The 20,286-nt window shown below is 41.8% G+C and overlaps 1 protein-coding gene across 2 annotated transcripts in view; it reads right to left on the bottom strand.

Moving 5' to 3' along the window:
• Positions 1–2,106: 2,106 nt before the first annotated feature.
• The window catches only part of FAM120A (family with sequence similarity 120 member A), a 105,881-nt gene continuing 87,701 nt past the window's right edge, over positions 2,107–20,286 (bottom strand). The window contains exons 13-18 of one of the 2 annotated variants that reach the window (XM_082606628.1): positions 15,985–16,194; positions 13,999–14,182; positions 13,268–13,405; positions 10,808–10,949; positions 10,248–10,344; positions 2,107–4,020 (exon numbers count right to left, since the gene is read on the bottom strand). In XM_082606628.1, the coding sequence (XP_082462754.1) occupies positions 3,709–4,020; positions 10,248–10,344; positions 10,808–10,949; positions 13,268–13,405; positions 13,999–14,182; positions 15,985–16,194 (1,083 nt within the window). In that variant the 3' untranslated portion in view covers positions 2,107–3,708. Of the gene's footprint in view, positions 4,021–10,247; positions 10,345–10,807; positions 10,950–13,267; positions 13,406–13,998; positions 14,183–15,984; positions 16,195–20,105; positions 20,154–20,286 lie in introns of those variants that run through there. The other variant, XM_082606629.1, reaches the window with a different exon arrangement.

Here is a 20,286-nt window from a genome sequence, read left to right as displayed (position 1 = left end):
CATCCTAACCCAGATTTTTTACCTACTTTTGATGATAGCCAATTCCTCCTCGCCCCCCACCCCAAGACATGTGAGCAACTGCTAATGAAAAGCAGTAAACAGCTACTTGGGCTGTAGCATTTTCAACTCCACTCCAAGATGAAGATTCCAATCACATCCGAGACTCTTCTCTCAATCTTCTCCTAAGGAAAGTTCCTGAGTCCAGTTATTTACAATGTTACGGCACTAGCAGAGCGATGTCTACAACTCATCGTTGTCCGCTGGTTCTTCATCCCCAGTTTGGGGAGGGCCTGCATTTCCATAGTTTGCTAATAACTGGCTAAACAATTTCTTCTAGCTTCTTTTTAGCTTTGAAATCTTCGGTGTCAGCATCTTGGTGACCGTGTAGGGAACCCGGCCTAGCTCTCGCGGTCCCCGAGGATCCGGTCAGCTCTCTGCGCGCGGAATTCGGCCCCAGGTGTCGGCAGTGCGGACACCGAACCGGCCACCGCCGACCTCCCGCGGTCGCCTCAAGCCTGGCCTGGGTAGAGCAGCGCTGGGACGCAGCGGAACGCAGGACTCAGGGATAGGAGGAAAGAGGTGCGCGCGCACCGTCCGCGCACGGAGGAACAGGCCTGCCCTACTCAAGGCCCCGCCCTGCCCCGCCCTACGCATGGCCCCACCCCGCTCCACGCAAGGCCGGAAGCGCGCATCCCGGGCGCGTCTTCCTCTGACTAGGAGGCCGGGCGGGCGGGGCCTTGAGGCGGCCCTCCCCTCTCCGACCCGGGCTGAGAGCGCGCGCCCGCAGTCCCAGCATCTTTGATACCACGTCTTCTGACACCGCCCCCTCCGCCCCCGTCTCTCCCGTGTGGCCACTCCCCTCCTGCCCACCCCGCGGAGGCGGGGACACAGCCCCACCTCCCCGCACCTCCCGAAGAAGCGGTTCCGGAGGAGCTGGGCGGGCCATGCGTAGGGGAATATGATGGACTAAAAGGCGCCTCAAAGGCTCTGAGCCTGGGCTCCAAAGGGCACGGACTCAGACCCTGTCTCCACCGCTCACTAGCAGTGTGGCCTCCAATTAGTTAAAAACCTTCGGTGGTGGTAACAGTGTCATCCTGATAGCATCGCTGTGAGCATTAATTGAGCTAAAACACCTAGAATAGTGCTTCTAAAAAAGCACGTCCTGTTTTAGTATCATCATTGAAAGTGTTATTAGAACGTGAGAGATTTACAGTGGATGTTCACAAAACAAGGACCAAAATGTATTAAATGCCTACCGTTCACCCCTGTCCTGTGCTAAGCACTCAGAACTCAATGGTGTAAAAACATATGGGGAAATGGCGGAGAAGAGACAAATTTGCCATGCACAAGAATTCCAAATAATTTACTAGATAACTCAAGCATGACTCCCCACTCTGAGTCACTCGTGAGCCACATGGTGGCTCTATCAAAGAGCACAGTATGGAAAGGAGTAGGGGCCGGCAACCCTACAGTGAAGAGACCTGACCAACACTAACTCAGCCAGATGATCAAGGTCGCTATCAATGGTGATAAGACATGTTAATTTTATGTAGCCCAACCCCAGTCCACTCATTAAAAAAAAATCAGACAAATCACAGTTACAAGCCATTCAACAAAACATCTGACTACTCAAGGCTGTCACAAGGTCACCAAAAACAAGGAAAGCCTGAGAAACTGTCAGAACGAAGAGACTAAGGAGACATGCCAACTAAATATAATGTGGTAGATACTAGAACAAAAAAGGACATTAAGTAAAAACGAAACAAATCTGAATACTGTATGGATCTTGTAAAAAAAAAAAAAAAGGCAGTTTAATCGAGATCAAATGTATTTCTTCCTTGGGCTTTTTTTTTAAAGTTAAATTTCTATTTCTAAGCCTGCTCTATCAGAGAACGTCTTTTTTGTAACTATGAAATTCAGACATCAGCATAACTTGCATTTTGACCACATATGTTTCTTTAGAGCTAGAAACCCGGAATTACCTGCAATGGGCAAAATATTTCTAAATTTTGGTTATTTGCCTAAGCTCTTCAGTAGCCGTCTCAATTTGAATTAAACCACAGTAAAAATGTATGTTTTTACAAGGAATTTAAAAGCCGTACCATCTTTATACTAAAAGAATAAAGATTTTTATTAAGCATTGTAAGTTGCATTCAATAGCCTTCAGATACACCACACCACAACCCATCTACAATCAGTCAAACCCAACAGCAGTTCATTCTTGCACAATCCATGAGTTAGGGCGAAACTCCCTTCAACTTACAGTAAGATCCTACTCAGGTCTTGCGGGCAGGGATTGGGGAATTACATCTCATTTCTGATCACTAATGTGTGATGAAGAGCATCAGGAGAATTATATGAAAACGAATAAGAAGTGATTCTGATTTCAAAGTACATTGTTTGGAAACATTAACAAAAACATCAAAATGATATAAGTATACCTGCTTCTACTAAATTCTTGATGGGAAAGTTCTCAAGAACAAGCAATTTGTTTCCTGCTACAGAAGGGGGGGTTGTTTTTTTTTGTTTTTTTTTTTTAAAGATCAAAGGGACTTTTTTTGTTTTTCACAGAATTTCATATTTTGCTAATATGAAGGCATAAAACAGCAACAAAGAACAATAATGCATACAGCAGTGAATACACCAGGGTAATGTTGATATTCGAAACAGCTAGATAATTTGGGGGGTTTTAGAATAAATGCAACAGAGGTCAATAATCACAAAATTTTAAGGTTAGAGCAAGATCAGTCAATGACTAAACAGAGTTAACATCTTTTATAGGACTATTACTGATTATTAGCATTTTTGTTTTGCAAATGGGCACATACTGGTAAGAATGGAAGAAAGGACAGTAACATGCATAATATTAACTACACACTTTAAAAATTATGAACCATGCAGAAGTTTAGCTCAAGTAGTAGCACTAATGGTCTACGTCCGATTCAAAACCACATAGTTCATTGATCACAGATGCATGGTATTAAGTCACGAAAAGTTTCAGAACACAGTGTGTTGATTTTGAAAGGTCATTTGCATCTTCTATGATTTCAACTTTATCTCCATTTAACTTGCTTGTAAAGTATGTATGATGTACTGTATATTTAAAATCGGCAGAACGGCAATATTACTCTATAGTTTTTTTAGTTTTGATAGTTGCACTTTTTTTTTTAACACAAAAGAACCACATCAACAGTGATGAAATTTAAGTAAGAAAGAAAAACTGTGGTTGTGCCTAATTTCTTTCATAATCATAAAATCAAAGCCTTAGACAAAGCTTTCTTGTGAACAGTAATGCAAAATCAAAGATAATGGCATACATATGGTGCCAAATGCTAAAAATGATATTTTAAGCTATATATACTTAAAGACTGCCAAAATTTGTTTTCTTTATAGTTCAAGAAACACAGCTATAGGCTTTTGTCATTAACCAGTTTAAACTTTGTGTGTACTTCATTTTAAGTGTGGGAGTCAAATGCTCTTCATTTTCTTTCTCTCTTTTTGTTTTATTGTAGCATTTTGACTACAACTGGTTAAAACTAAAAATGTGTTGTTTAAATCTCTGATATCAAAGAGGGATCCGAATTTCCAAAGTCCTCATTTTTCTCTTACGGAAAGGAAAAAATGTACATAACTGTAGGCTCTCTTTCTCTCCAGATATTCCTAAATCCTTACCCTTCCAGCATCCTTCACCCTCTATAAAAAATAAGTTTACTCTTCTTTCTTTAAGACAGCTGCCTCCAGAGCATCAGCTCTACGGCAAGCACTGTCTGTACTTAGTGCATTTAAGTGAGGATTTGTATTGCACGTCTTAGAGTCATTGTTCAAGGCACTTTCCGAGTGGCTGGGGGCCCTGGTGTCGCCCGCGCTCCCATTCATCTGGGGAGCCGGCTTCTCCTCAGCCACCGCTCCGTTTTCAGCCAGGGACCCGTCTGAAGACACAGCGGAGGATTTAGATTCCCCGGATCTCGACTTCAGTTCTTTGGCCACTTCTTCTGCTGAAGCAGCATAAGGAGGCTTGCCCTATTTAAAATGAAGCACAGCAAGCGATAAGGCAGTTTTTGATAAACAGCGGGAGAGAGGAGACGCCAGTTGAGGCCTGATGACACTCACTGCAGATTTAAGAACAGAACACAGCGAGTGCATGGCTGTATCTCTCATTGTTATGTACTCTCTACCCTATGCATTTTACACTGTGGATACTCTCTATACATTCCAGTACATACTCTATATCCTCCATAATCTATATTCTCTAAACTCTACATGTTCTATTGTATACTCTATATACTCTCTATATACTCTCTACATTCTATTATATACTGTATGCACTCTATTCTCTATATATTCCGTTATATACTCTATACATTCTCTATACAGTTGACCCTTGAACAACATGGATTTGAACTGCCCAAGTCCGCCATTATGCGGGTTTTTTTCAAAAAACACATACTACCGTACTACATGATCCACAGTTGGTTGAATCTGCGGATGTGGAACTGTGGATACGGAGGAGGGCTGACTGTAAAGTTATATGTGGATTTTCAACTGCGCAGAGAGTCGGCATTGCCCAAGGGCCAACTGTACTCTCTATACTTTACAGTCTATATACGCTCTATAATCTATCCACTTTATACATTCTATTTTATACGCTATCCATCCTATCATCTAAATTTTCTATACTCTAAACATTCTATTGTATACTCTATCCACTCTGTAGTCTATATACAGAGTGGAACTGGAGGTACCTATCACCCTTGCTTTAGAGACACCCTCTTGTACACCCCAGGTTACCATGTTCCCCATTTGGGCTCAGTTTTACACAGTGTCTTCCCATTTTAGTTTTCAATCCTATAGTTCAGAAACACTCAGGTAAACTTTTCTAGACGTCAATACGACTGTCATTCTCTTGGAACCTTGAGAAACACAATTAATATACAAATACAGGAGGGCCAAGAAGCGGAGAAAAATAATACCGAAGACTTCAAGTACATGCTTTCAAATCTCAAAACCCTCACTCTCTCGAGGAAAAGTCCACTTGCCAGACTAAACACACACTTGTGGCAGAGTATTGTCGGTGGTGATTAAGCAGTTCCCCCATGGGTGCCTGCTACAGGAAATGGGTTGAGGCGCCTCCCTCTAGTTATGAAGGATGCAGGAAGACTGAGAAGGAAAGCCAGCCTGTACCTGTTTGGAAACAGACACTCCCTCTCTCAACAGCTAACTCTTCCCGTAAGCCTAGGCCACTGCAAGGAGTCCCCCACCACTATATGCACCACAAGCATGGGCAGCACTGCCTCCTCTGTCCCACTGACCCATCGTCTCAGAACCGGCCCCGTCAGGATGGCAACAACAGAGAAAGGAAGGCCAGAGACTCTTAGGAATCAAGTTACCCTTCATCATCTGTCCTTCTCAAGGTGCAAGAATACTACTTTCACTTAAAAACGAGCAACAGGAAGTTCCAAGGAATCCACACATTACGGCAATAAAAGATGGAACAACATCCCTAAGGACAAGGAAATACATCAGGAAGGCATGTCAATAGACGACCAAGACTGCTTCCTTTGCTTCTAAAACAGGCTGTGACAGGACAGGATGAGGAAGAGGAGCACAGATTAAACCAGGAAAAGCCATAAAGTGAGGTGAAAAACTTTGGGAAGAATTTAAAATAAAGAAAAAGTAATTCCAGAAAGGAACACTAAACTAGAAGAAACAACACCAAATAAACATCATAGTACCTGAAGGTGAAAGAACAGGATTTTTAAAATCAGAGAGATGAAGAAAGGGAAGTGCAGATCAAAACCACAATGAGACACCATTTCATACCCACTAGGATGGCCAAACTCAACAACAGATAGTAGCAAGTATTGACATGCATGTAGAGAATTGGAATCCTCATACATTGCTGATAGGAATGGAAAATGGTGCAGCCATTTTGAAAACAGTTTTGCAGTTCCTCAAATGCTTAAACACAGAGTTACCATATGCCCCAGAAATTCACTCCTACATGCATACCGAAGAGAAGTGAAAATGTGTAGTTAACAGTACTCTACTATATTTGAAAGTTGTTAACAGTAGGTAACAACACTCTTATAGTTAACAGTACTCGTATATTTGAAAGTTGCTAAAAGAGTATATCTATCTTCAAAGATATAATCATCACAAGATATACTCATCACTTAAAAGATTTCTCATCACAAGAAGAAGAAATTTGTAATTATGTGTGGTGATGGATGTTAACTAGACTTATTGCGGTGATCATTTTGCAATAAACACAAATATAGAATCATTATGCTATACACATGAAACTAATATAATATTATGTGTCAATTACATCTCAATAAAACCGGGGGGAAAAAACCAAACTTGTACATATATGTTCACAGCAGCATTATTCATAATAGTCAAAAAGTGGAAACAATCTAAATGTCCATCAACTGATGAACAAGTCAACAAAATGTAGTGCATCTATATAATGAAGCATCACTCAGCAATAATACAGAATGAAGTCCTGGTATGGGGTACAACATGTGCATTTACATGAAATGTACAGAGAGCAGCTCCAGACAGAAAGCAGATCCACCAGAGACTATGGGGGTGGGGTGTATGACTGCTCATGAATAAGGGGTTTCTTTTGGGGTGATGAATGTTCTGGAATTAACGGTGATTGCCTGTGACCTTAGGAAGAGACTGAATTGTACACTTTGAACAGGTGAATTGTATAGTATTTGAGTTACATCTCAAAAAAGAAAGGAGGAGATGAAAAGGAATCAAGAGTATGCCAAACACTGAAGACAGACCCAGAAGGACTGGTACAACAGGAGCGCCAGCGATGAAAACAAAGCAAAGCAAGAGAACTGAAATGAAAAACTAGTAATTCAGGAAAATTTTCTGACATAAAACAAATTTGAAATTGCCTTTGGAAAGAAAGCATTGCATACTGAGTGCACTGACCAAGAACGACCAGCAGCAGGGCATGTCACTAAACTTTGATGGAAAAACGAAAACAATTTAGGCATTTAGGCCAAAACAGCAAATGACTTCAAAGGGAAAGACAATTCAATTATTATTATTATTTATTTATTTATTTATTTTTGGCCGTATGCGGGCCTCTCACTGTTGTGGTCTCTCCCGTTGCGGAGCACAGGCTCCGGACGCGCAGGCTCAGCGGCCATGGCTCACGGGCCCAGCCGCTCCGCGGCATGTGGGATCTCCCCAGACCGGGTCATGAACCCGTGTCCCCTGCATCGGCAGGCAGACTCTCAACCACTGCGCCACCAGGGAAGCCCAATTCAATTATTATCAGTCTTTAACAGAAAAGCTTTATAACAGAAGAAAATCAAATAATGTGTAAGTCACTTGAGAAGATGTGAACCAATATTTCTAATTGCTAGGAAAATAAACTGTTTTCAAATTAAACACTGTTTTCCTAAGTCTTCCCTAGGAACCCACTAAAGAAAAAGCCTTAGAGGGACAAAATGGACCAGCAGACTCAAGGCTGGTGGGGCACGGGACACAGTTATCTACCCGGACAAATGTGGCTGAAAGGAGTATACTTTGGACAATGTAGACAATAGTACCGAAGCTATTTTTCAAAACTGTGAGGATGACGGGGGAAAATGGGGGAAGCATATACCAACATTTTCTTTTAATTGTTCCCGGTGACTGTGCTGGTGATGGAAGAATTAGCTGTTCCTAGCAGACTGTGTATGCAATATGGGATGAAGTAAATAATGAGTTATGGGATGTTCTAATTTAATCATCCTCTGGGTTCTTAGGAACCAAGATTCTCAGAAGGGAAGAAAAGACATACTGATATAAACAGTAAAGGTTAAGTCAAATTCCTAAAATCCTAAATTTGAATTAGAAGAGTCAGTTTAATTAGGGAGGAAAACAGCAGATTACATGTATGTATGTTTGTGTGTGCATAGTATACGTGAGTGTGCATGTGTACACCTTTTCCCTCTAGCTCTGTTCACAGGAAAAGCCTAGAAATGGTGATTTGGTGTAGAAGAAAGAACATAGAGATGTAACAGAAATGAGACTAAATAAAAGCCTATAGTCCTCAGTTTGAACTGGAAACATCAGTGTGAATTCATGAGAATCATACCTTTAAAAAATACAGTAAAAAGGCATATCGGTTGTGTGTGTGTTTACATATATAAAGAAACAGGACTCTGTGTGTCTACGTACACAGAACACTAGGAACAATGACTGACCCTATGGCAGCCAGGGTCCACTGGTGCTCCTACTTGAAATGCCATTTCTCACTAAAGAAACTGAGAAACTAAGAGAAACGACTGTCACTGGTCTGCTGGGCTGGGTGATACACCGGACAGGAAGCTACTGAAAACCAGAGGTCACGGCAAAGGGCCCAGTGGCCAAGGATGGGTGAGGTGAGCTACAAAAAACCATGTGTTGACCTAGTTCCTGTAAGGGCTGTAATACTCAGGCACCAAAAACAGAAAGCAATAGGAAGCATCTTTTTATAAAAATACCCCAATAAATAAAGAAAAAGAAATGACTGAATGAGAATATTTTCATTTTGCAATCTGCAGTATATGAACGGATTAACAGGTCGTAACATAAAAACAGATAAGCAGACATGAAAGCACACACTACAGTCTTGCCACAGGGACAAACCGAAGTCCGATGCAGCATCCAGATGCAGCTACCAGCGGGCAAGAAAGGTCAGAGCCACATGGGAAACAGCACCGTGAGTATAAGTGTGCACTCGGCAAAAGCCAGAAGTCTGTAGGTGAAATAACCTGGGTTGTCCTTCAATAGATAAATGAAGGAAAAGAAAGGGAGGGAGGGAAGCCTGCTGATTCAGAGGGACTTAGAAGACATGGCAAACTATAAGAAAATGAACACAATTCAACATCAGTGTCTAGGAATGCACATGTGAGTGATAAAACCAGAAAGAGACAAGGGAGAAATAACTGAGTGTAAAACTGCAGGGTTGTAGTTATTTTGTGCAGAGGGAGGCAGGAGGTTAGTGTTGGGACTGGGCCTGTGAGGGGCTCTTGGTGTGGCTGGGAAAAATGCTATTCATCACACAGGTGATGGCTACATGGCTATTTGACTTATAACTCATTAAGCTACATTTGTGTGTCTGTGTGGTTTTTGGTATCTCGGTTTTATATTTAAATAAAAATAAAAGTGCTTAAGCAACATAGGGACACATTTTCCCCACTGCCAGCTTAGGAAAGGCCCCTGTATCCACCATGTATGACCATAATGTACAACCAGAGGCATTTTTATAGGATGAGCTCTGGAGAACCAGTAAGAATGAAGTTCTCTTCCCTCTTGTAAACCTGTCGAGAGGCCGAGAGTGCCTCTAGCTCAAAAGGGCATTTTGGTGAAGGCTGAGGATGGTCAGGGTGGGGGCTACAGGAGAGCCAGAACGAGCTGAGTACCTCCCCCTCGCTGGATGCTGTGCTGCGAAGAGGGGCTGCCTGGGCCTGCTTTCAGGAAAGAGACTGCCTCTGCACTTGACTTGCTTGATGTATTTCGTCAAAACAGACGCTACCAAGACGCTAAGATCACCTGGCAAAGGCAGAAGTTTTATTTTCTCTTGGCCAAGTTAAGTTTCCAAATATGGGTTATTAATAAATGAGTCACAAGAGTGGACTCCTCTTCATGTTTACAAGGATACTATGGGAAAACACTGTGTACTTTGACTAAATGCCATAATTCAGTAAGTGAGACAACATAATACACTGTTAGGGCTGATGGGTGTTTTTTAAAAGATTGTTCTCAGAATCCAGGTCCTAAAATGGAATATCCAAAGCGGAAGTTCTAGCTCTTTCATGAAGACAGACGTGACTTTATTTTCTCGTGAGTGGATCCTTTCAGGGAAGAGCTAGTCAAGGTGGTCCAGGAGGAGAAAAATATGCACTGTTCCAGGATTTAAAGTCACAATTTTCTTTTAAATCCTAAATGTGATTTTACCTACATAATGTTTTATAATATAAACAGCATTAACAGCTCCTGGATTATTCTCAGCTAAATTCCTATGTCCAGCACGTGAACGCGAGATCGTGCTCTCTTTACCACAAATGATGACAAAACGATCTGGGTCTGAGGGAATGTACATCTGGTGAGCACCATGTGCCGCTATTGTGTTAGAAGCCCAATAGCTACAGAAACATTCCGACACCCCTCCCGTCTGGACACAGGCACTGAACACTGGCCTGGGACGATCAGGCACTCAGGAGTGAACTGGCACTAGCACTATGCTGTGTTATTACCTGAATCGCACCCTGGTGTTTATAGCCTCGGCCATAGTACCTTCCACCTCTTCCAAATGTTCTGATCACTGGAGTGGAAATAACTCCTCTTGGACGCCTAAACACATAAAAGACAAACAGACTTGAATCTCTTACAGATAACATTTAAACATTTAAAATAATATCAAATGGACTTAAAGGCGTCTAGTCTATGCTATAGGAGGCACAAACTTTATTAAATCATGGTCACACCAAAGACTGAGTCCAAGTAATCTATCTTATTTTCTTGGTACATATCCGGTGTATTCAATTTTTAAAATAATGCACTTCAAAAATATTCTTTTTTTAAAAAACATTAAAAAATGGTTAATTGAGTAATGTTTGGATAATTAGTTAATAATGGTTTAAATAATTACATAATGCTATATATACTGGAATCCTATACAACCACTAAGAAAGATGTTAAAGAAGAATGTGTTTAATGATGTAAAAATGTTCCCAGTAAACTCGTGATTAAAGTAACAAGTAAGAGGCTGTTTTTTTAAGCTTATACAACTACATCTTCATTGTTCAGAACTTACCCTCTTGCTGGTCCTCCAACAGAAACTACCTGTAGGGGGAAAGGCCCACGGCCTCCACGGCCCCGTCTGCTCCCAGCCCAGTGGCCAACCACGGTGCCAGCTATTTCTAGCTTCCCTCCCTGAGAAGGTATAGGTTGGATTCCTGCACAAAAGTAGATGAAAAAAAATCTTTACAATCACAGGACTAACAAAGAGAAATAAGCAAGCAATTTCTTTTCAGATGTGGTTTCCATTTCATATGAAGCCCCTTTCTCTTGCTTTGTGAAGACTTGTTTATTATGTGAACTATCTATGTGCACAAGTTTGATTTTAATGGTATTATTTTTAGGCTGTTGTTGAAAATACACCTGAAAGTAAGACAACTGTGTTGGCTATCTAAAGAACCCATGACAACTGAAATAGGTTACAACTACAAAATGAGCATGGCTGTTAGGTAGAAATAGATCCAATAAAGTATTGGGTGCATATGGCACGCCTTCTATATTACCAAGATGGAAATCTGCAAACTCAGAATGTCTTTTTCTCTTTGAGTAATTACTTACAAGTTTACTACCTTAACTAAACATTACAGAAATTAATCAGTAAAGCTAGCCTGTTACTTCTTATTGCATTATTAAACGATAATTTCCTTAGGCAGGGTTATAAATATTCATTGTATTCACTAACTTCTATTAATTACTGGTAGCCTGCATATTCTAAGGTTTTCTGACTTACCTAAGAAAATCCTCAAACAATTAGCTGGTACCAGAATTTCTGATAAAAACAAAACAAAACAGAACCTCAAGCATCTTCTTTTCTGGCACATGGAATGGATTATAATAAATTCTCCATCATCTTGGTATTAGCCATGATGATTAACAGCCAGGTAGCGCTGTTCAACAAAATCTACGACAAGCCTTACATTTTCTAGTGGCCGCATTTAAAAAGTACAAAGAAACACATGAAATAAATATTAGTAATGTATATTTTAGGGAGTTCCCTGGCAGTCCAGTGGTTAAGACTCTGCGCTCCCAATGCAGGGGGCATGGGTTCGATCCCTGGTCGGGGAACTGAGATGCCGCATGCCACGTGGTGTGGCCAGAAAAAAAAAAAAGTATATTTTATTTAACCCAATATACCCAAATTAACATTAATTTCAACATGTAATCAATATAAAAAACAACTACTAATGAGACACTTTGCGTTCTTTTTTCTGTATTAAGTCTGTAAAATTAGATGTGTGGTTAGGACACAGCTCAGTTTGGATAAGCCACAGTTCAAGTGCTCGAGAGCCACATGTGGCCAGTGGCTACTATACTGGACAGCACAGATCCAGATTCCAGACACAATTTGGTGGAAGTTAAGAAGCAGGTTCCTCTTGTCATTTCAGACTAAAAAACCACTTCTGACCTAACAACGTTCATAGTCAGAACTCCCCCCTCCTGCCCTCCCTGCCACCACAGTATTTTATCACAACTGCAGGCCAGCATAAGTTTCCAGGTAAGGGTTGCAAGAAGCTGAAGCCGATTGTGAAGCAGAGAACACACGTTACTGTGCACTGCATGATGCTCAGTAACAGGAGGAAAAGCACCCTGGAAAGCCGGGAGACCTAAGGGGAGGCAGGAGAGGGGCATGCAGTAGGAGAGGAGAAGTGGCTCCTACAGCTACAGAGAGAGGGCAGCATTCATCTGTTAAGAGTCTTACTGCTACAAAAGACGTCTCTAGGTAGCTTCTGTAAGTACGCAAGTAACTGAGCTGGAAAAATATTCCCGGTCAAGAAAGGCTTGCCTATCCTAAAAGTTCTTCAAAATTGTATTTGAGTAATCCTGTAATGTACACTTGATAGCCATGTTTAGATCTGCAGTCCCAAAATGTGGGATTTATGACAAAGTCACAAGTCATGGGCTTCAAAGTACAGCAAAATCACAAGATAGTATTTCAAGACTAAACGTTAGGACTTTTTCTCTCCCTCACAAGCCTAATACAAATAAGAAGAGAAGCAATGGGAATTTAAAATAGACTTTTTATATATCTGATAGTCGATCTTCCTTTAAAAAGGTTTCTATGAAACAAACTGTGATAAAGTTTTTTATGCCCTTAGAATCTTCTCAACAAGCATCATCCTCTTTACCCAGAGGGGGCTGTTAGGGAATACGACAGGAAAAAAACATCACTGGGTATTACTGGGCAGCCTGTTCTATCACAGGAGACAATGGTTAGGGGGCCAGGTGCACAGAAGAAGGGCTGTGTGTGGACACACACACCGGCCCCTCTGGAAGGCAGAGATGGGCCACAGCAAAGCTGCTGCAGAGACCTGGGGGCAGGCAGAGGCTGGCAGAAGAGCAGCAGTGAATGCCAGAGTGGGGACCTATCAGGAAGGATATGGTGCTGGAGTCAGGACAGACGAGGAGGAAGAAGAGCCAGAAGAAGCGGGAAGCTGCTGGCGGACAGAAGCTCTAGGAGGAGGTGTGGCATAATTACCGCCCTGTGACTTGCTAGTCCTGCTGCCGTCACTGCCTGAGAAGGCTCCGCAGTGTCCTGCTGCCGTCGCCACGCGGAAGGCACGGTACGCGCCTGTCGCTACAGTTTCCCCATAGGGGCCTCCAAAGCCACAGACTCCTGTGGGACCCGGGTGGAGAGAGATGGGAGAAGCCATGAGGAACTGGGTTCAGGCAGAGCCACCAGTGGGCTTTCAGGCAGAGCAACCCCCATGTCCTTCAGCTGTTGTTCTTACACCATCAGCTGCCAGGGAGGAGACTCCTGACCCCTCCTGTCACCGACAACACTGAAATGTCGCCTTGCCTGCCTTTGGAGGAGCCTCTGGAGACAGAACACTATTGCTGTGGGCTCTGCCACAGACTTGCGAGGTGGTCTTAGTGGAGGAGAGCTCCACGGACCCCCCACGTGAGAAAATCTTAAATCACAAACGTGAGCAGAGTTTTCAGCTACACGGACCAACTTTAAAATCTTGTCTCTGCTATTAATAGCTTTTGTAGTTCCCGCTCCCTTTCCCATACATAATCTCTTCCGGGATCAAGTTTGCTCCTTTCTAATGTGAAGAGATGTTGCTGCAAACTTCGTAACTAAGCCTGTCAATTATTTACAAGGTCTCAACACAGCAAGATATTGCCCACTCAGAAGGCCTGCACGCTGTACGTGCGTCTGTCTCCCCACTCTAGCAAGTCCCTACGTGTGGTGGTGGACACACTCACCTGCAAAGCCCCGCCCTCGGCCCTGTGCTGGTGGGACGGGCCCGAAGTGCCGTGGGTACATGGAGGTGGGGTAGAAAGGCAGCGCCGCTGGCGGTGGGAAGGGGAGCGGGTGGCTCTGCCGGGAGAAGTTCAGCCCTTCCAGGATGCTCTGCCGCATCTTTTCTACCTTGGCGGCTTGCTCGGCCTGGAAGTCAAGGACTGGCATGTGAAAACTTCATTCACAAGGTTTCAATTGAATTGGAAAGAACAGGAAAGAAATGAGACGTGCTGACCACTGTGCCACGCCTACTTATTTACCCATAAATAACACAGTCACAATCTGCTCAGTGACACCTGTTTACAGAATGCAAACAAGACCCCAAAAGCAAAAATGCAAAAAAAAAAAAAAAATTAACAGATACCTCTTCATCTCATAATCTTAATCTTATAAAACAAGAATTTAAATTTCTACTTTCTCAGCGTATCTTCAGGTAAGAACCATTTACGATAAAGTTTATTAACTGAAAATGATTTGGTTCTCAAAATCAATGACTAAGTCCAGACAGATCATGCTCATCATGCTCACAGCCTTCCTTCCACTTGTGGACCAGGGGGTAGATGATGCCTAGCTCACATCTTTAAAATTTACTTCCCTATCGATTTAATTTTAGGTCAGGTATTTACTGTATTTTACAGAGAAGGAACTGAGGCACAGAGTGATAGATGCTTTTTTTTTTTTTTTTTTTTTTTGATAGATGCTTTTTAAGGGAAGCCTAGACCTCTTTTGAGACCGGACAGGACAACAGCCCAACTGATCTCTCTGTGGGGCTGTCTGTGAGATGACTGTTCAGTAACCTGCACACATGTGGACAATACAGCTTGTGTATGTCAAATTCCACTGTGAAAAAACATCAGAAACATTCAACTTGAGTGTCTTTTGTTAATAAATACATAAATATGTACACCAGCAACCAATCTTTAATCAGAGAAATGGAAAATCTGCTTACTCTGTAAATCTGTCTTTAGACTGAGCTTGACTAAAGCAGCACGTGGGAGAATGCATGTTTTGTAGTCTAAGGTTAAAAAGCTTGCAGCACACGTGAGCTTCTTTCAATACAAAGGGACAAGATAACCTCATAACCTACTTCACTTTATTTTTAAATCAGGATTTTAAAAAAGTACAGTCAATCCTCATTATTCACGAGTTCCACATCTGCACACTTACCTACTTGCTAAAATTTATTTGTAACCTCAAAATCAATACTCCTGGCATTTTCATAGTCATTTGAAGACATGTGCTAAGTGGGATAAAGTCTGAGTTGCCACCTGAGCTTGAAGAAGACACAGCATGGCCTTCGTGTTTCAGCTTTTATACTGTAAACATGTGTCCTGTTCACTGTCTCCTTACTGCCACGTTTTTCGTGTTTTTGTGAATGATTCTGCTGTTTCAAACGGCCCCAAGAGCAGTGCTGAGTACTGACTAGTGTTCTCAAGTGCTAGGCTGTGATGTACCTTACAGAGAAAATGCACGTGTTAGTTAAATGAGCTTTGGTGAGGCTGAGTTATAGTGCTGTCGGCCGTAAGTTCAATGTGAGTGAATTCACAATATATATGCATTAAGAAGTATTTAAACAGAAACACACGTAAAACAAGGTTATGTATGGACTGGCTGACGAAGGTGATGTGACAGGAGGCTTGCAGGAACCTAACCGTATATTTCCCCTAACAGCAAAGGTTCCGTATTTGCTAATTCAGTGTTCAAGGCGAATATATAGAATATAATTACCGTGAATAATGAGAACCAAGTGTGTATGCTGACCTGGGCACTGAACTGGCACTTAGTTACACACTGGGCTGGGCCCAATCTAAATCAAATTCCTGTTGCGCAGGCTCATTACAAATTCGGTGGGGAAGACGACAGATTAGCCAGTGAGCGTTATTTCATGCTGGTTGGAGGTGGCCACCCACTCCTCCCTGCCCCACCCAGCCTGCTTTCTTGCAACTGACCTGACCATCACAGAGGTCGATGAGTGGGGTCTTTTCCCGGCTTGCTTTGAGGAGTTTGGACTGGAAGAGCTTCCCATCAAAATACATCCAAGGACAGCAGTGTTCCCAGGGCACTGGCTGGCCACACGCGTCGTTCGCAAACAGGGCCATGTCCACGCCACTCATGAAGAGAGCTGACAGCTGAATGCCGCGGGGGTCGAGGTTCTCAATCTTTAAATGGAAAAGAGTGATTTCTATGGAGTAAGAGTACTACAGTATCCAATTCTTGCAACGTCTGACTACAACCCTCCACAGGAAATGAGCACACCCCTCAACCAAATGCCCCCTAAGCAGCCCTATCACTACCTTACAGTGTCTTAACACTGACTTGTCTGAACAGAAAGACTTATGTTATTGAACAAATTTAAATTTAAGAGACTGTTTTACAAACATACTGAAACATTTCAATTTGGAATTTGTAAAGAGTTACACAAGTATAAAGTAATACTGTATTTAAGGTGGACACATGACAAAGTAACAAATTATTAATAGTCTCCTTAGCAGTTAAGAAGCCCACAATTCTTTTATGAAATAAAATTTTACACTGAAGATTCTAAACACTGGTAATATGTTAACAGAAATGTTGTAAAAAAGGAATATTCTATTAAGATGCTGCATTTTTCAAGCAGTTATCTTCAAAAATTACTTGGTATAATTTCATTCTTAAGTCTGTACTTTATGTTTACATTATTTTATATGTTAATGTTTTAGATAGCAACTTATTAATGAGACTGTCAAAATGTTTTAGGAGAAATGGATAGCTTATAAATGAAAGAACACAACAGCAAAAACATTGTATTTGAACCATGCAGACTATCAGAATCTAAAGACTTGTATCTGTGGGTTCTTCTCACTCAGTCATTAGTGCTGTGAGCCTTCCTTTGTACACACAGCCCTTTCTTCTAGCATCTAATGTGTAGGATAAGAAACACTGACAAATACAGTCAACTCTTGATTATCTGCGAAGGACCTTGTTTGTGGATTATCCAGGACTGAGCTTTAACTGTCCTGGTTTCTGTCTTCCCACCTTCCACGCTTATTTTCTAAGGTGATGGTCTCTTGAGAATGCCGTCTTTATGGGTACCAAACTAAGCAATGCCTAATTGTGGCAGGTAAACTGGCTTTTCATTAAAGATAAAAAAGATGACTCCTGTGCCAAATACTAACGAATTTATGATTATCTGATGTTTTGTGCTGCCAGTGTCAACATTCCCCATTATCAGCTAACACGGTGTTTTCCAGCCCCTCCTTTTTTTTTTTAATTTGAAGTCAATGCAGTAAAGAACTTCCTGAACCTGGAGAAGTCTATCCACCCCTCCCAGCCCACCTCTGTTGGCTCCTCCTTCTCTAATGTAGTGTCAGAAAAGGGAACTAATAACCGTGTTCAGCTGAGGGCAGGTGGGGTCAGGATGGTAGAATTAGATGCCTTTTTACATTTATGAGCAGAAAGGGGAGAGAAAGAGGGTCAAAATGGAAAAAAAAAAGTCACCTAACTTACTTTAGATCCCCACTGGCCTTGCCTTTCTCTGCACTGCAGAAAGGAAGTGGAAACTCCCTTCTTCTGAGTCCTGAGGCAGAAAGAGGGCGTTTCTCCTCCCTAAACACTGACGCTGCGGGAAAGTGGCACAGCGGTGATGCCAGCCCAAGCTTGGAGGCTGCCTGGGCAGAAAGCCATCCCCTGGCCCCTCTGCAGGGATGATGGCAACCAGGCCTCTAGCTGCTCTCTCCCTGTCAGCCCACAGCCTTCCAGGCCAGAGAACGGAGGACCAGGTCAAGGCTGAGGGGAAGGGAACGATGGGGCTGATGCTGCTCTAAAGACGTTTGCTTTATAACAAAGTGCCAGCAGGGTCCTTCTGGTGAAATCCGATACTGTTGTCATTTCTTAAGTCACTGGTGGTGTTGGTCATATCCACCCTTAGCCCTTATTTAACGAATACAGCTCAAAACCATTCTGGGCAGATGGCCATCTGAGTGCTGAGGCTAAGAAATGGGAGCCGGTGCATGGAACACAGAAGCACCCTAGTTAGAACAAGTAACCTCCCAGTGAGCGGATGGGAGGAATGGATAAATCTACATTATCCACGCACATATATACTTATTTTAAATGGCCTCATCATTAGTTGAAGAACTGTGTTTTTACGGGTTTAAAAAATGATTTTCAAGTCAATTTGTTTTAGAAATAACAACTACCCTTAATTCAATAGAGAAAAATTCTTAAAATAAAAACTGCCTAAATAATGTGAATAAAATCCCAATTGCTGTGTGGATTTCACTTCATTCAAAAAAATTTTTAATTACTTTACGTGGTGTTTTATATTTCATTCCCTAAATGTTAATTACACACATAATACTATCTAATATTTACGGGGCACTTAATAAATATGTATCAGACACCACTCTAAGTATTTTTCCATATATTATTTCATTAACATCTCAACAATCTCATGTATGATACTGCTGTTAGTACTCCATTTCACAGATGGAGAAACTGAGTCAGAGAGAGCTCAAGGTCACAAAACTGATCTGGTGGCACCAGAATCTGAACCCTTGATCATAGAAATGGTTGCAATATTCACATTCCAACCTCATTCTCTTATACCACATAAGATAAAATATTCACCATTATTCAAAGTTCCTCAACTAGAAAAAGAGTGACAAAATTTTATGATCTTACAGGAAATACAAATATGGAATGTACCTCTGGCCAATTCGTTCAAGAACCAAATTCCAGTGAGGTTACTTGGTCCAACTTCTAATTACTGGGCAACAGACTCTTTACTTTGATTTGTCATATTTACCTATACGCACAACAATTCTTACAGGTATCACAGACATGCTGCACGTCCCTACTACTGTCTTTAAAGCTCTTCATTTTCCATCTTTTAATTCTGCACTGGGCATGTGAAACTGTTAAAAGAATTTAAGGCAATTATAGGGACGTCAAAAGCAAGGGAGAAAGAAACTGGATAAATATTAAAACTGGGCAAAGGTCCTTCTCTCCTCATCCTTCACCCGCCCTCCTCCAAACACAGCGTCAGTGCTGATTTTACCTTAGTCATTATGTTTGTGCTGGTAACCTAGGAGAAGCGCCACAAAAATACACCAGGGAAAAAGTGAAGGCTGTCAGTCAATCATTGCCATGGATCCTCAAGGAGCCACGCAGAACACTCAACTATGCAGGGTCATGGCGGGAGGACAGAGACTGGACAAGAGGAAACTCTTGCAAATTCATTTAAACCAACGGTTTCAACATCTTTTCCCACCAAACCTCCTATCGGAATAGCCACCAAGAGGCCAAACTGTGCAAAATTAGGTCTTTTCTTTCTCTTCTCCTATTTATTCTCAAAGCATATAATGGACAAAAATGGGAGAAGAAAAACAGGATCTGGGCAATCCACAAACTGGATCATGGCCCCTAAAAGAACAACAAAAATCAAGAGTTGACTATATCCTCAACAGGAAAATGGTATTTTATAGAAAAGCATCGTCATTGCTTTTGAAATATCAAAACAACTTGAATGGTTAAGTGAAAAAGCAATTTTGAAATTTACTTTTCTATCACTGAATTTTGGGACCCTCAGTCTCCGCATAGGGATTTTTGTTCATTTAAATAATGATTATTCCTATCAGTTCTCAATCTGATAGCTGAGAGGATCTCTGATCTTAAAAAAAACCCAACTATCTTTTCCCCCAGTGAATGCTGTTATTTTCCCTTCCAGCTCTTTCAGAATTTATGGTGCTCGTGAATGAAGCACTAACGATGCAGGCTGTCCTTGGTGAAAGGAACACAGACCTCCAGACCAGCAAGACCCAAAGGGATAGTGGTGGGCTTGAAGTAACTGCACATAAAATGGGTCTTTCTAAACACAGCTCTAGAAACGCCTGGCTTTAGATGAAGAATCAGGAGAAAATTATGAAAGCACTAAGACCTCAAAAGAACCAAAATGAAAGCTTAGAGTGCGACTGTCTTTCAAAAGTTATATCCTATGTGTTGATCCAAAAATGAAAAGGATATGGGAGAAGATGAACTTTGAGTAAAAGCAAGTTGATGGTGAATAAGGCTTGGTGGGCATACCTGATACCTGGCGGTCTGATTTTCAGAACTGGGATGTCAATACTGATGTAATAATCTAAATAAGAGAAACAGGAAGTAGAGGTAGAGGGATGGCACCACACTCTAGTAAAAGTATTTACAACACCCCTGAGCACAGTCTGCTGATGAAGATGGTGGTGATGGCACCACACGCTAGGACACAGGGAGGG

Source organism: Mesoplodon mirus, assembly GCF_964341445.2.
Source record: "Mesoplodon mirus genome assembly, chromosome: 1".
NCBI lineage: Eukaryota > Metazoa > Chordata > Mammalia > Artiodactyla > Ziphiidae > Mesoplodon > Mesoplodon mirus.
Note: the sequence above shows the minus strand (reverse complement) of the source record. Positions and strands in the feature narration are given on the sequence as shown.